At 42.9% G+C, this 13,974-nt stretch overlaps 1 protein-coding gene across 1 annotated transcript in view; it reads right to left on the reverse strand.

The window, feature by feature from the left end:
- Nucleotides 1-430: 430 nt before the first annotated feature.
- GRHPR (glyoxylate and hydroxypyruvate reductase) overlaps nucleotides 431-13,974 on the reverse strand; it is a 51,858-nt gene continuing 38,314 nt past the window's right edge. The window contains exons 8-9 of the mRNA XM_082265256.1: nucleotides 6,635-6,765; nucleotides 431-591 (exon numbers count right to left, since the gene is read on the reverse strand). Of these exons, the coding sequence (XP_082121382.1) occupies nucleotides 470-591; nucleotides 6,635-6,765 (253 nt within the window). The 3' untranslated portion in view covers nucleotides 431-469. The remainder of the gene's footprint in view (nucleotides 592-6,634; nucleotides 6,766-13,974) is intronic.

A 13,974-nucleotide genomic window follows, 5' to 3' on the forward strand; every position in this document is an offset into this window, starting at 1 on the left:
AGAATGACTGACGGCTGTGTTTACATCAGCCGTCTGTCCTTCTCTCTCTGCTGCGGGAGATTGCGAGTGGCCCCCTAGAGTCTCCTGAGCGAGCGACGTAGTACTACGTCACTTTGCCCAGGAGCGCCTGAGTGCCACAGTAAATGTGCGGTGGGCGGGGTGGAAGTGGTTAAAGATGTACAAAAAGGTGGAGGATTTTCCAAACGTCAAGAGCCAGTAGTGTTATTAAGCCTGCAGTGATATATGCCACAAGTGAAGTTTTGGGGGATGGCAGGTGTTCAGTAGTCTAGGTTTCAGATTAAAATATATGAACAAATTGGTATATACACAATGTAGTAAAAAGATAACTGTAGTTTTATTTTTTTTATTATTCAGAACTACAAAACAATGGGTTTACCGAGTGATAGAACTATGAATTATCCAGCACAAAGTACAGGCATGGTATGATGTTTGTATCCAGCTCACGTCTTCAGAGCTTAAGTTCACTTGGCATCTCCTGCCCAGCCAAGCCTCTCAGTAGATTATTTACTGCCAGCACAGACATGGTATTCCTTGTACTATACGTGGCACTTCCAATGTGTGGCAAGATAACTGCAGGAACAGAAACACTGGATGAATTGTAGAACAAAGAAAATGATACATTTTCAGATGGTTAACCTTGTACATGAAACAATATTTTTACAAACTACAAGCATAGACTTGCAAGTGTTTTGCATGTAGCTAAAGTTACATCCTCTTAATCTTTTGCTGAACTGTACCATAGTTGTCAACATTTGAAAAAAATTTCCAGGGACACTTTGCAGCACAGCTATCAATTACTTACCACACCCACTTCACTGAAGCTCCGCCCACTCCACATAATTAATCTACACCTACTTGTCATCAGATTATAGGATCTACTCAATAAAGAGAGAATTCCAAGAAATTGAAAAGAGAGGTGCACATATAATGAATTATATCATAAGTGTCACATGCTCATTGGAAACACTTTGGTTACATTTGCCCTCCCTTAAGGCTGAAATTGTAATTTAAAATTGGTTCTTTCAATATATGCTTTTCCAAGTTTTAATGCATACCATTATTTTTGTAAGCAAAGCCTTGCACTCATAAATCCTATGTTTATTTTTGATGAAGGTTAGCAGGTGCAGAATAAGTTTCCAATGGTCCTTGTAGTCCTGTTGTTTAATTCCAGGAAGTGCCTCTGCCTATCTCTTCCATTTTCTCCTTTGAATGCTTCTACTTGTCAGAGATTGGCCCCCAAACCGAGCTTGTACGAGCTTTCCCAAGCCTGGCAGGTGTCGGAACGGCGCATGCGCAGTTACTATGTCGGCCCGCAACCATTTTTTTTACAGGCACCGGCTGCCGGGCATTTACAAACAGCCGGGACAAATTAAATTACCCAGGACAGGGACCTATTTACCGGGACTGTCCCTACAAAAATGGGACAGTTGGCAGGTGTGCTGTACATGTAATCCTGGCATGCATAAGAGAAAACACATTGCAACAGTAAAAATGGTAGTTTAAGACTGGGTTCACACTGGTGCAAACACAGACATCTCATGTGATTCGCACTGCATTACTGCGCCGATCACAAGCGGTCTGTGCGATGCAAATTCAGCCACAAAGTTTGTATGGGTTAATTCACATCAGATTTGGACCAGTATAGTACAGGACCCTTTTTTGGTCCGCACTGAAATCTGATATAATGGGTGCTCAGACCCATGTGATCCGATTCCTGCACAATTTCACAGTTTGCACTGCGATCTGCAAACCGATCTGAGGCTGTCATTTAGCTTTACATTGACACCCGCAACGGTTTGCAGATGTCAGTGTGTACTGTCTGCCATTCAGGTGTGATGCGGGAACCCGCACAAATTCGCAGGGTTTCCAGCATCGCACCAATGTGAACAGGTGAGGGGGGGGGCGCCACAGGACTAGCTCGCACAGGGCGCCTGAACACCTAAGGCTGGCCCTGAGCGGTGTATTCTATTAATGCATACAAAGCCTGCTCAGATTGGCAAACAATACAGACAATTGTTATGCTAGACAATCAAATATAAGCTTACTTAAAAATTCAGCCTGAATGTTCTTTCTCTATCGTTCATTGACAGACACAGCTCCTGATCATCTTAACCATTTGGTTATACTGCTAGGACACTAGGCAGGAAAAAAAGCTTGACTACACCTATGGGAAGTTCCGGGGGTATACTCCCACTCTCAGCTATAGGCACTCTTTTTTCTGCCTAGTCAGGAGTAAGGACCTAGTTCCTTGCTGGGATCTTCGGTCCTGGAAAACATTTTTTTTTCCTTTTTAATGGATTTTTTTATTTTTCCTGGGAAAATCTACAATCAACTGCTGGATTGGGCGATGGGCTGGATATTTTTTAAATCCAGTGGTCACCCCATTCTGGCCAGCACGCACTCTCAGGTTTCAGCTCCGCACTAGGTCAGCCTGCAAGTTAAATGTCTTGCGAGGAGATGGAGAGGAGGTTCTGTCTGGAGCGGTGCCCACCCTCTTCCTGGTATGGTAAGTAACTGTCCCCCCCTCTCCCCCTAGAGGGTTTTGGGGTGGACATGGGCCCCTCCCTCATCTGCCTACCTCCCCCTCCCAATGAGGTGGCCATACCACCTTTTCAGGTCGGTCTGGGGTGCGGAGCTGGCAATGGGGGTGGGGGGCGCGCCGGCGGCGACCTGACGATTGGCTTTTGGGAGGGGGTTGTACCTGGTGGCAGCTCCTGCCAGGCTCCCCCCCTTCCTGCTGGTGTCATTTTCTGGGCTCTTGGGACCCCATCTGGGCCCCCGGGAGCTGCCTCCATTTTCTTGTAGCCTGTGTGCTGTAGATTCGGCGGACATTTTTTAGTGGTTTCTCATTGCTAATAGCAGCGGCCATGACTGTGAAGCATATATGGGTGGTGATTTCGGTGGTGGGAGCCCCTATTTATCCCCTGGTGCTGACTCCTGGATTTTCTCTTCCTGATCGCTGCATGTGTGTGCAGATAGCCTGGTGCTGCGGTGCCTGATCAGTGGGTGGTGAGTCTGGTGGGGTCCTCTCCCTCTCTTCCTGGCGACCTGTGGTACTTGTACCTTTGGATATTTTCGCATTAACTGTCGTGATCGACTCTCCAATAATAATTAGATTATCAGACGATAGCTCCGAAAGCGGTATGTTTAATCCTATTTTTTCATTGTGTGTCATAGGCAAAAGCATTGTAGTGTGTTGTGTTGAAGACTTAGGACTTTTTTTTCCCCAAAGGTGGTTTCTGCTTTCCACCTTTATCAGCATATTGTTCTTCCTTCCCCATGTCTTGCTCTGAAATATCTCAAGGAAATTTCTCTAATAGGTCTGAACCTGGAGCGCATGCTGAGAGTTTACCTTTCAGCTACTGCTGCCTTTAGGGAATCCGATCCACTCGAGCTTCCACACAAGGCTCTCCCCCCGATTCTCACTCCACCATTGCTAGGTGGATTCAACAATTTATCATTAAAAGACTAATCCCACATTTAAGACCATAGTTTGCTCATATTTAAGTTGTGACATGATGCCAAGCAGCCTCCCATTAAACAGCATGAGGGGGTTCTTCTTTCCCACCGTAAGCACATTCTACCAAAACTGTTCAGGCTTCTTGGGCTTTTCAGTAACAGGCTTTGATTTCTCAGATTTGCCTCTCAGACTTATTTTTGTTAATGGGCCTTTTGGCATTATTGCCATGTTGCCCACCACTCAGGTGGACTGCATTTGGATGTACTAGTCATAATCATTTTAAGAAACCTGCATTCTGTAATTTCTGTTCAGGAAAGTAGGATGTGTGACTTACCAGTAAAATCCGTTTCTTGAATTAACCTACAGGATACAAGACCCTCCCCCTATGTTCTTATTATCTTCCGGTTACCTGCTACAAAACCAAGGCTAGCTCAGAGTAGGTGGTGTTATAAAGGGGATGTCCATGCAGCATTTCTGATTTGCCAGTGTCCATTCACCTGAACATAGTTGCATATAACCCAGTCTTAAGGATTTAAAGTTTGTGTCCTGTGCTCTACTCCAGGTAACAGATTTTACTGGTAAGTCTAAAATCTTTTTCCCCTCCTAATTTTATTCACGTGCAATTTCCCTTTTAACTTGGTAAGGAATTAAACCACTCCAGGAAGAGTAGACTCCGTAGCACAGACACAGTCCGCTCTTACTCCTTGCACGTCATAACCTCCTGTGCTGGGAGTGTCAAATTACTTTATGTACTAGTTCAGTTTCTGTGCCGTCTTTTATTCTGGGCTTGTCGCCGAGGGGGAAGATCCCGGTTGTGAAGGGAGGGATAGCTCCCTACATAACCGGGATCTCCCCTCCTAGCAGCGAGCCCGAAATGAAAGCCCACAATTCTGCTGGCATACCAAAGAGATTGTGGAGGACTGGAAGGTCCCTTTCGGTTTTCCGGATGTAAAAGGCACCATTTTTAAATTGGCAAAAGCATCTGAACACACCGATCTTGGAGTGATCAGATGCTTTCAGAGCATAGGAAACATCGGAGGTCTAATAGACCCCAGATCTCTCCATAAAGAGTACCTGTCACTGCCTATTGCTGTTACAAGGGATATTCACATTCGGTGTAGCTGCAATAAAAGTGATTTTTTTTTTTAAAATGTAAAAGTGTTAAAAACATTTTTTTTTTTTACAAGTGACCCTGTGCTCGTGCGCGCATACGTAAACAGAAAATCGCACCACATTTGTAAGGTATTGCCACGAGCGCCAGACCTCCTGTGTTACTCCAAGTGGTTAAAAGCCTTTACAGGTTACCAGTTTAAAGACCAAGCCTTTTCTGGCACTTTTTGTTTACAAGTTTGGATCAATATATTTTGCTAGAAATTACTTATATTCACCCAAAATGGCGATCGTTGCAATTCTTTATGTCAAACGGTATTTGCGCAGTCATTTTTCAAACGAAACTTTTTTGGAAAAAAATACATTTTAATGAATAATAAAACAAAACCCCATATATACCCCATTTTTTTGTATAATATGAAAGATGATGTGATGCAGAGTAAATAGATACCTAATGTCACGCTTTAAAATTGCGCATGCTCGTGGAATGGCCACAAACTATGGTACTTAAACTCCATAGGCGACACTTTAAATGCTTTTACAGGTTACCTGTTTAGAGTCACTGAGAATTATTGCTCTCGCTCTAACTTTTGCAGCGATACCTCACGTGTGGTGAGAACACGGTTTACATGTGTACGTGACTAACGCATGCATTCACTTCTGCGCATAAACACATAGGGATTATGGGGGGGCTTTACTTTTTTTTTTCTTATTTTATATTTTTACACTGTCCCTTTTAATTGTTTTTATCACTTGTATTCCAATTACAAGGAATGTAAACATCACTTGTAATAGAAATAAGGATGACAGGTCCTCTTTAGTGGGAGATCTGGGGTCAAAAAGACCCCAAATCTCTTCTTTACCTTTAAAAGCAAAAGTTAAAAAAAATAAATAAATTGATCTTTTGCCTTAAAAAAAAAAAAAATAAATTGTTCACATCCACCCTGGACCGGAAGTGATGTCAGGTGAGCAAAAAGTCTAGGCTTTTATTGGGATCAGCCGGCCACACCGTCGGATTGTTTCTTGGGCAAGCCGACAAAAATGAGACCCCGATAAGCAGTGGTAGTGGAAGGGATGTCCCCTCCTGCCACTTCTGAAAGCGTTTCAACGGCTCATGACTTTCTCAGAATGCTTTCAAGAGAGCCAGCTGACAGTTGAAAAAAAAAAAAAAAGAATACCGGGGTAATGGCTGATATTTTCAGCCATAATCTCGGTAAACCACTTGCAAACCGAAATATATACACACACATATATTTTATATATATATACACATATATATATACATACATACACACACATACATATATATATATATATATATTATATACATACACACACACACATACGTAATGCGGTCGGCAAGTGGTTAAAGCGTTGTCGTTTGTCGCCATTTTACGAGCGCACACAATTTTAAAGCGTGATATCTTAGGTATCTATTTACTTTGCATATCATCAAAAAATTGGTTATATTGGTAATATATAATATTGTTTGGGGTTCTAAGTAATTTTCTAGCAAAAAATACAGATTTTTAGTTGTAAATAGTTGTAAATAAAAAGTGTCAGAAAAGGCCTGGTCTTTAAGTGTATATGTAAATACAATGCATACAACACATTAAAACAATCTTCTAGAAATAATGTTGTTGAAATTAATTTTTTACATTTACAGGTTTTTTGGGGGGATTAGGGAATCAATCTGCAAATTAGGCATAATTCAATTTGTTTACAATTTGCCTAAAATATACAGTATTCAGGCAGAACCAAAGTTTATTAATCAAGCCCATCTGTATCCTTCTGCAGTTCTCTGAGCATCGGACAGATCTACATGGATATATTCAGCATTAGTATTTGATGATTTGCCTAATTGTATCTGATAATTCTTTACAGATTGTTTGAGAATTAAAAATAAAGTTATTCACTATTAGCACGTTTAAATCAGACGGGTTTGTAAGCATATTATTTTTTTACACTTTCAGAGTAACAGTTCAATACATGGATCTCTTTAAAATAAAATAATAATAATTGGTGAAAGGTTTAAAACAGTACCGCAATTCTTCAGACTCAGCAATGGGTGAGTTGTTGGCAGTGGTTCAGGCGTAGTAACATCTAATCCAGCAGCTGCAATCTGTCCACTGACCAGTGCCTGGTACAAGTCTTCCTGGTTCACTGCGGAGCCTCTGAAAATAACAGATTAGCATTTATATCTAGAACCCCATGTAATCTGGAAACCCAAGAAAATTTGCAAACAGTCATTACGTTTTTATAATTGTAATTTGCCACACATTCCTAAATGAAAAAGAAATATACACATTTAGAGAGGGATGGGGAAGCCGAAGACAGCTGAGGCATATATCATGAGTGCTGGTGCTATTTTGAGACTGGCACTGCTTCCAAAACATCAATCATTGACCAAGGTTATGACCTTTGCCATGTCTTTCAACAACCTGTGATGCTGGCTTGCATGAATATACTGTATACTCCTGTCATAGCAACAGGCTTTTCTTCAAACACCAAACTGTGGTGAGTTATCTTACAGAATTGCAATTAAAATGCCAGAGCAGATATCTGTAAGTACTTGTACAGTATTTACCCTACTCGGGAACCAGAATGCTCTAAGCCCACTAGGCTGTATTAGGCAAGTGGTGGCTAGCTCCTATGTTCAAAAGCTATGGCCCACCACATCCCACGCCTTTCTTTTAGCCCATTCCTGTGATGTGTAGCCTTCACCACCTATAGCAGTGGTCCTCAACTCCGGTCATCAGGGCACACTAAGGGCTCTTTCACACAGGATGTCCGTCGGACGGACTCCATTTTTCTCAGCGGGGGATCGATCCGCCGATCCCCAGCTGAGCAGGAGAATGACCGCTGTTCTCCGCACTGTGTGCGGAGACACAGCTGTCAGATCCCCATACATCTCTATGGGGGAATCGGATGGGAACGGACTGTCGGCCCGTTCTCATCCGATCCCATCCACTGGACAGATGGAAAATAGGGTTTCCATCCGTCCAGATTTGACGGATCTGATCGGGTGTAGCGGACATGTCTCTGCTGACATCCGATGCCCCATAGAGATGCATGAGGGGACAGTTCAGATCCGCCAAAAAAACAGGCGGATCTGAACGGTCCGCCTGTGTGAAAGGGGCCTTAAAGGCCAGATTTTAAGTATTACCTTGGGGAGATGCAGATTAGAATTCTGCAATCACTGAGCAGCAAATTATATCACCTGGGATGTATTTCAGTTATCTTGCAAACCTGGCCTGTTAGTGGGCCCTGAGGACCAGGGTTGAGGACCACTGACCTATAGTACAGATGAACTAAACATTTTTGTTTGATTTTTAAAAAAAAATTGAGACACACCGTTTAGATTATACACCAGAAAAGTGTCTGTTCCTTGCCCAAGAGAATCAGAAGAAAATGAGACAAGTTACACAGTTACAAGCTTATTAAAGCAGACATTTTGAGATAACCAAACAATCAAATATATTTTTAATTAACCACTTCTGGACCGGAAGGATTTGCCCCCCTAATGACCAGGCCATTTTCTGCGATTCGGCACTGCATTTTTTTTAACTGATAACTGTGTGGTCATGCAACGCTGTACCCAAATAAAATTGATGTCCTTTTTTTCCCCACAAACAGGGCTTTCTTTTGGTGGTATTTGATCACCTCTGCAGTTTTTTGATTATGCGCTATAAACGACAATTTTGAAAAATAAGTATTTTTCACTTGCTGCTATATAACATTCCCAATAAAAAATAAATTTAAAAATCTAAATTTTTCTGCATTTTTAGCCAATTTGTATTTTGCCATATATTTTTGGTTAAAAAAATCCCAATAAGTGTATCTCGATTGGTCTGCGCAAAAGTTATCGCGTCTACAACCTAGGGGAAAGATTTATGTCATTTTTATTTATTTTTTTACTGGTAATGGCGGCGATCTGTGATTTTGTAGTGGGACTGTGACATTGCTGTGGACAAATCGAGCCCCTGACATTTTTGACACTTTTGGGGGGGACTGGTGACATTACTACAGTAATCAGTGCTAAAAATATGCACTGTTACTGTAATAACACTGGCAGGGAAGGGGTTAACACCAGGGGCGATCAATGGGTTAAATGTGTACCTAGGGGGGTGATTCTAACTGTGTGGGGGCCAGACTTGGTGGATGGAAACAGGGCTCCTGTGTTCTGAAATAACAGGAAAACAGGAGCCCTGTTTCAATTAGTGACAGATGAGCGGTGTGCCGTGTTTACAACGACACACCACCTTCTGTCAGTCCCTGCAGCGATCGCCGGGTTCCCGGTGGCCATCACGGCCGCCAGTCCCACTCCTTAGCTGCAGGGCTAGAGAGCGGGCACGCCCGCGTGCCCGAGACCCACTCCCGCGAGCCTCTGTACTCATACAGCGGTTTGCGCAGGAGAGCCAGCCTGCCGCAGTATATCTATATAAGTGGTTAACTGCTGACTTTTTCACAGCTTCCTGCTGTCCCACATTTCCCTATTCAGCTTCATTGATGCAGGAAATGTCCCCGAGTTACCATCTTTGGCTCCAACGTGAAGTATTGCCAAAGCTTTTTTTGGCCATACTTATGGGTCACAGGAGGCAGTCAGTTGACAGCAGGCTAAAGCCAACTGTTGGCTGACATCACAGAGCCACTACAGGCTCCGGAAGGATCACAACAGTAGACCCTAGGGAATTAAATGGTGATCGTTGCAATATTTTAGGTCACATGGTATTTGCTCAAAAATACACTTTAATGAATTCAAAAAAACACAATAGTTACCTCAATTTTTTTGTAAAATGTAAAAGCTAATGTTACGCCAAGTAAATAGATACCTAATGCCACGCTTTAAAATTTCTTGTAGAACGGGGACAAACTATGATACTTCCATCTCCATAGGCGACATTATAAACGCCTTTACAGTTTACCCGTTTAGAGTTACAGAGGAGGTCTAGCGCTAGAATTATTGCTCTCCCACTAATGTTCGCTGCGATACCTCACATGTGTGATTCAAATACAGTTTACATATGCGTGCGTCACTTACATATGCGCTCCCTTCCGTGCGCTAGCACGGAGAGGGGGGGGGGGGCGCTTAATTTTTTTTATTATTATTTTTCCATCTTTATTTTTACACTGTCCCCTAATTTTTTTTTGATCACTTTTATTCCTATTACAAGGAATTTAAATATCTCTTCTAATAGAAATAAGGATGACAGGTCCTCTTTATAAGATCTGGGGTCAAAAAGACCTCAAATCTCTTCTTTACCTTTAATAGCAAAAGATAAAAAAAAATAAATAAAAAAAAAGTCGGAAATGGAAGCCAGAGAAACACCAGCGAGTAGCGGGAGGGAGCGTGTATATGTATAGTGGTCGGCAAGTGGTTAAGCTGGCCGTAGATGGTGTGATTTTCTTTCCTGCAACCACTGGTTGCAAGAAAGGAAAAAAAATGCTTGATACCCTCATTAACACAGTCAGTGTTGATGGGGGATGGGGGGATCCCTCCCGCAGAGCTATTGTGTTCTCGGGGAAGGGGGAGCTGGCTAGGATAACACACAGTGATTATAGCCGCTGGCAATAATCTTATGAAAAAAAAGTGACAGGCCTGCCCATACATGGTTCGAATCTCAGCTGGTCCCCGTTGAACTGGCTGAGATTCGAACGGTCAATGGCTGGCTTTAGCCCGCTGCTGAGAGCCTGAGCCAGCTGCTCCTGCCCCACTCCCCAGCCCAGCGCTCCAATGAGCACTGAAGAGGCAGAGCAGACAGCCGTGACTGACACTCTTCGCTCTCTGCTGAGACCTGACCGAGACCAGAACGATCAATGGTCATGTGACCAGGCTTAGAGCTGGCGGGGGGGGGGGGGGGTATAATGGGAGTGAAGTATATATAGATTTTTTTTTTCTATTTATCACACTTCTCCTTTAATGGCTACCACCTCAGTTCTAAGTTTCACAGCATATTTCGCTGCCAACCCAAGCTCAGCAAAACAGTGTACCTATAAATGTGCCTGTTACTCCATTTCTTGCTAGCCAGAACACTAAAGAATAATAGATTTTAATGTAGTGGAAATCAGTTACATGGCATTTTCAAACATACTGTCCAACTCCACCATGTTCACTTCAACAGATCCAAATGGCCATATTTTTAAAGACTTATCAGATATATGTGATCATTATAATAAAACCATTTGTGAATCACTGGATTTTAACGAGTTGCTGACCACCCATCGCATATTTACTGCGGCAAGGTGGCACGGCTGCGTGAATTGACGTACCTGTACATCGGGAGCGTGCACGCCCGCTGACCCAGCGGTGATCGGATCATTGGCCTGAACCTGCTGATCGGTTCTGAGGAAATTACGTGATTGCCTCTCCTGGAGCCCTTTTCAGTTCCAGCGTGAAGAGATCACATCAGATAGTAAGTACAAGCACTACACTGACACCAGTACACACAGTAAGGCACAATTAACCCCTTGATTACCCCCCCTCCCCCCCAGTTAACCCTTTCACTCCTTGTCACAGTGTCACTAAGTACAGATATTTTACGGATCACTGTTTTAGTGTCACCGGTGACATCAATTATTGTCAGCGGCAGTTAGCAGCAGTCCCAGATAGGTTTAGGGTACCCGCCATAATAAAGTTAACCCCCTGATCACCCCCAGTTAACCCCTTCACTGCCCTGTCATAGTTTCATTAGTACAGTGTACTGATCTTTTTTCTGTTCACTGTATTAGTGTCATAGGTGAGGTCCTTTAGCACGCCACATATTCAGTAATACAATTTAACAATTTTACAGCAACACAAATACACTAAACACCTCCATAACTAGTATAGTGTCTGAAAGGATTAATATCTTTGATCAGATCAGAATTATACCAGCGTCCCCAATATGATAGTATAGTGTTCCCAAAACGAATCAGCTCCGACACCTGCCAGCACCTACTTGCCTTTAGCCCCCAAGAAGTGTAGTATCTGTAGATCACTGTCACTTCCGATACACAGCACACAAAACATTAGGCCTGATCTCTGCTAGCGCTAGCAGTTAAATTTTTTATAGCGGTTCAAACAGTCCCTAACAACCAGGTGATTTTTTTTTTACCTGTGAGTCTCACTAAGTACCTATAAATTTATTGGCCAAAACGTCCAAACACATTTGTACAAATACACTAGTGAAGATGCCTACATGATGCTGAGCATGACAGATTAGAGCGATGGGGAAGCCTCAGTGTCTTCTGAATCAGTATTCAAACCTGTAGAGAGCAGCAGCACCCTGACAGATAGCTCTGACAACGGAGTGGTGTCTGCTAGGGTCAGATGTACCTGACCCCGTTCCCAGGTTGTTGAGGTGCAACAATTGCATAGTTCTCGTATGCAGCAGAGTGTTGGTACTAGTGCCGCTCAACCTTCTGGTGAACTGGCGAGCACCAGCAGCCTAGTATGTCCTTGTCGTAGACAAACCAGCACTGCAGTAACACTTGGTGGTGAGGAGAGTCCCATAAGTGCAGTTCAATCTGGTGCGGTGGCTAGCACAAGTAGTGTCCAGCAGCCACCAAGATTTTAAAGACAGGCCTGTAGAGCCCATAGTGTCCTTCCTGATGTGCTTGCAAATCCTGATTGGGCGCCCACCACCTCTGCAGTGTCCGTACTTCTCCCATTCACTGGCCAACCCGGAATTCAGATGGAAACAGCGGATTTTACTCCCCTTGGTTTTTATGAGCAGTTTTTCCACGGAAGATCTGCACAGATCTATTGTGGACCAAAGCAATTTATATGCAGATCAATTTATCGCCGCAAATCCTAAATTGACCCTTGCCAACGAGGATATAGGTGTGAAACCCGCTATTTATGTCCCTCCTGTTCTGGCCAACTTGGTCTCTGCATCGGGGACTGTTTCTGTCACTACCACACACTAGTGGAGTATTAGTATAGGGTACAGCAGAGCACAGTCTAGGGCACACTTTCACACAGGGTCTCTAAAGATGTTAGATTGCTATTACATTTTGAGAGACCCTAGCCTAGAACATTTAAAGTTTTTTTACAGTTACAAAAAAAAAAGTGAAAAAAAAAAAAATCTAACAAAATAAAAAAGCCAAAAATAGTTGTCGTTTTTATGGAGTTATTTTTCTGTTCTTACTGTTCTACTGTACTTTATAATATACTGCTATACTGTAATGTTTTATTGTTACGGTTTTTCATTTTTAACCATGGTTTGTTTTGCAGATACCGCCATTCTCCTGTTTTACTGTACTGTATTATACTGTAATGTTTTGATGTTACTGTGTTTTTTATTATTAACCATAGTTTGCTTTGCAGATACCGCCGTTTTACTGCACTGTATATTATTATATTGTAATGTTTTATTATTACTGTGTTTTATTATTACCCATTGTTTGCTTTGCAGGTAAGTCCATCAGCTGCAGCACCGATCTCTTCGTCCTGGCAGCAACAGAATTTGCTTCCAGCATATACGTAAAAATCAATGATTGCAGCCCTGTAGGAGGCAATTTCATTGCTGCAGTTAAAAAAAAAAAAAAACTGAGAGTGTGGCGGATAGGGTGGACACAGAGGGCAGATTTCCCCAATGCTTCGCCATATATTTTTTTACACTTTTCTTGACATAGATTTCTTCATCCACATCGTTTGATGAGAATGGAGGAATATGTTATGTTCTTTTTTTTTTCATTCAGCCCAAAAAGAACATTGCATGTAGGTCCATCATTAGAAGTGGGTGGACTAGAAGTGGGTGGACACACTTTCTGGCAGATATTTCTTCATCCACATCGATCAATGTGAATGGAGGAATCAGTTAGGTTCTCTTTTCATTCAGTCCACAGGCTGCATGAAAAAAAAGAACATTACAATATATGCCCAACAAGGACCTGCAACCTACTGGTATGTCGTTGGACTTTGAGTGGTTATACCGGGATGATGCCTGCAGGTTTAGGCAGGGGCGTAACTACAGGGGTTGTAGGGGTTGCAATTGCAACCGGGCCCCATGCTCTTGGGGGCCTTTGCGACTCCACTGCACACCTGGATAGGAGGGGTGGCAGGGGCAGCACATAGAGAAATCACTGTCCTCCTTTTTCCTCCTGTAGCTGCAGGAGGAAAATTGAGGAGATTGGTTCCTCTGTATGCTGCCCCCGCCACTCTTCCTATCCAGTTCACTTGTGTTCTGCTGTCTCTGGGCCCCTGTGAGCTCCCCTGGAGCCCCCCCCCCCCACACTGTGCTCCCTCCGCTCTCCTGCCGGCTGCTGCAGGGGATGCCAGGAAGGGGTTGGTAAATATGTAATTTACCAGCTCCTTCCTTTTCTGAATGGACAGAGTCATAGTCAGTGACATTGTAAAAAAATTAAATAAAATGATAAATAATAATACAATTAAAATACCA

Source organism: Pelophylax lessonae, assembly GCF_965119305.1.
Source record: "Pelophylax lessonae genome assembly, chromosome: 1".
NCBI classification, from domain to species: Eukaryota; Metazoa; Chordata; class Amphibia; order Anura; family Ranidae; genus Pelophylax; species Pelophylax lessonae.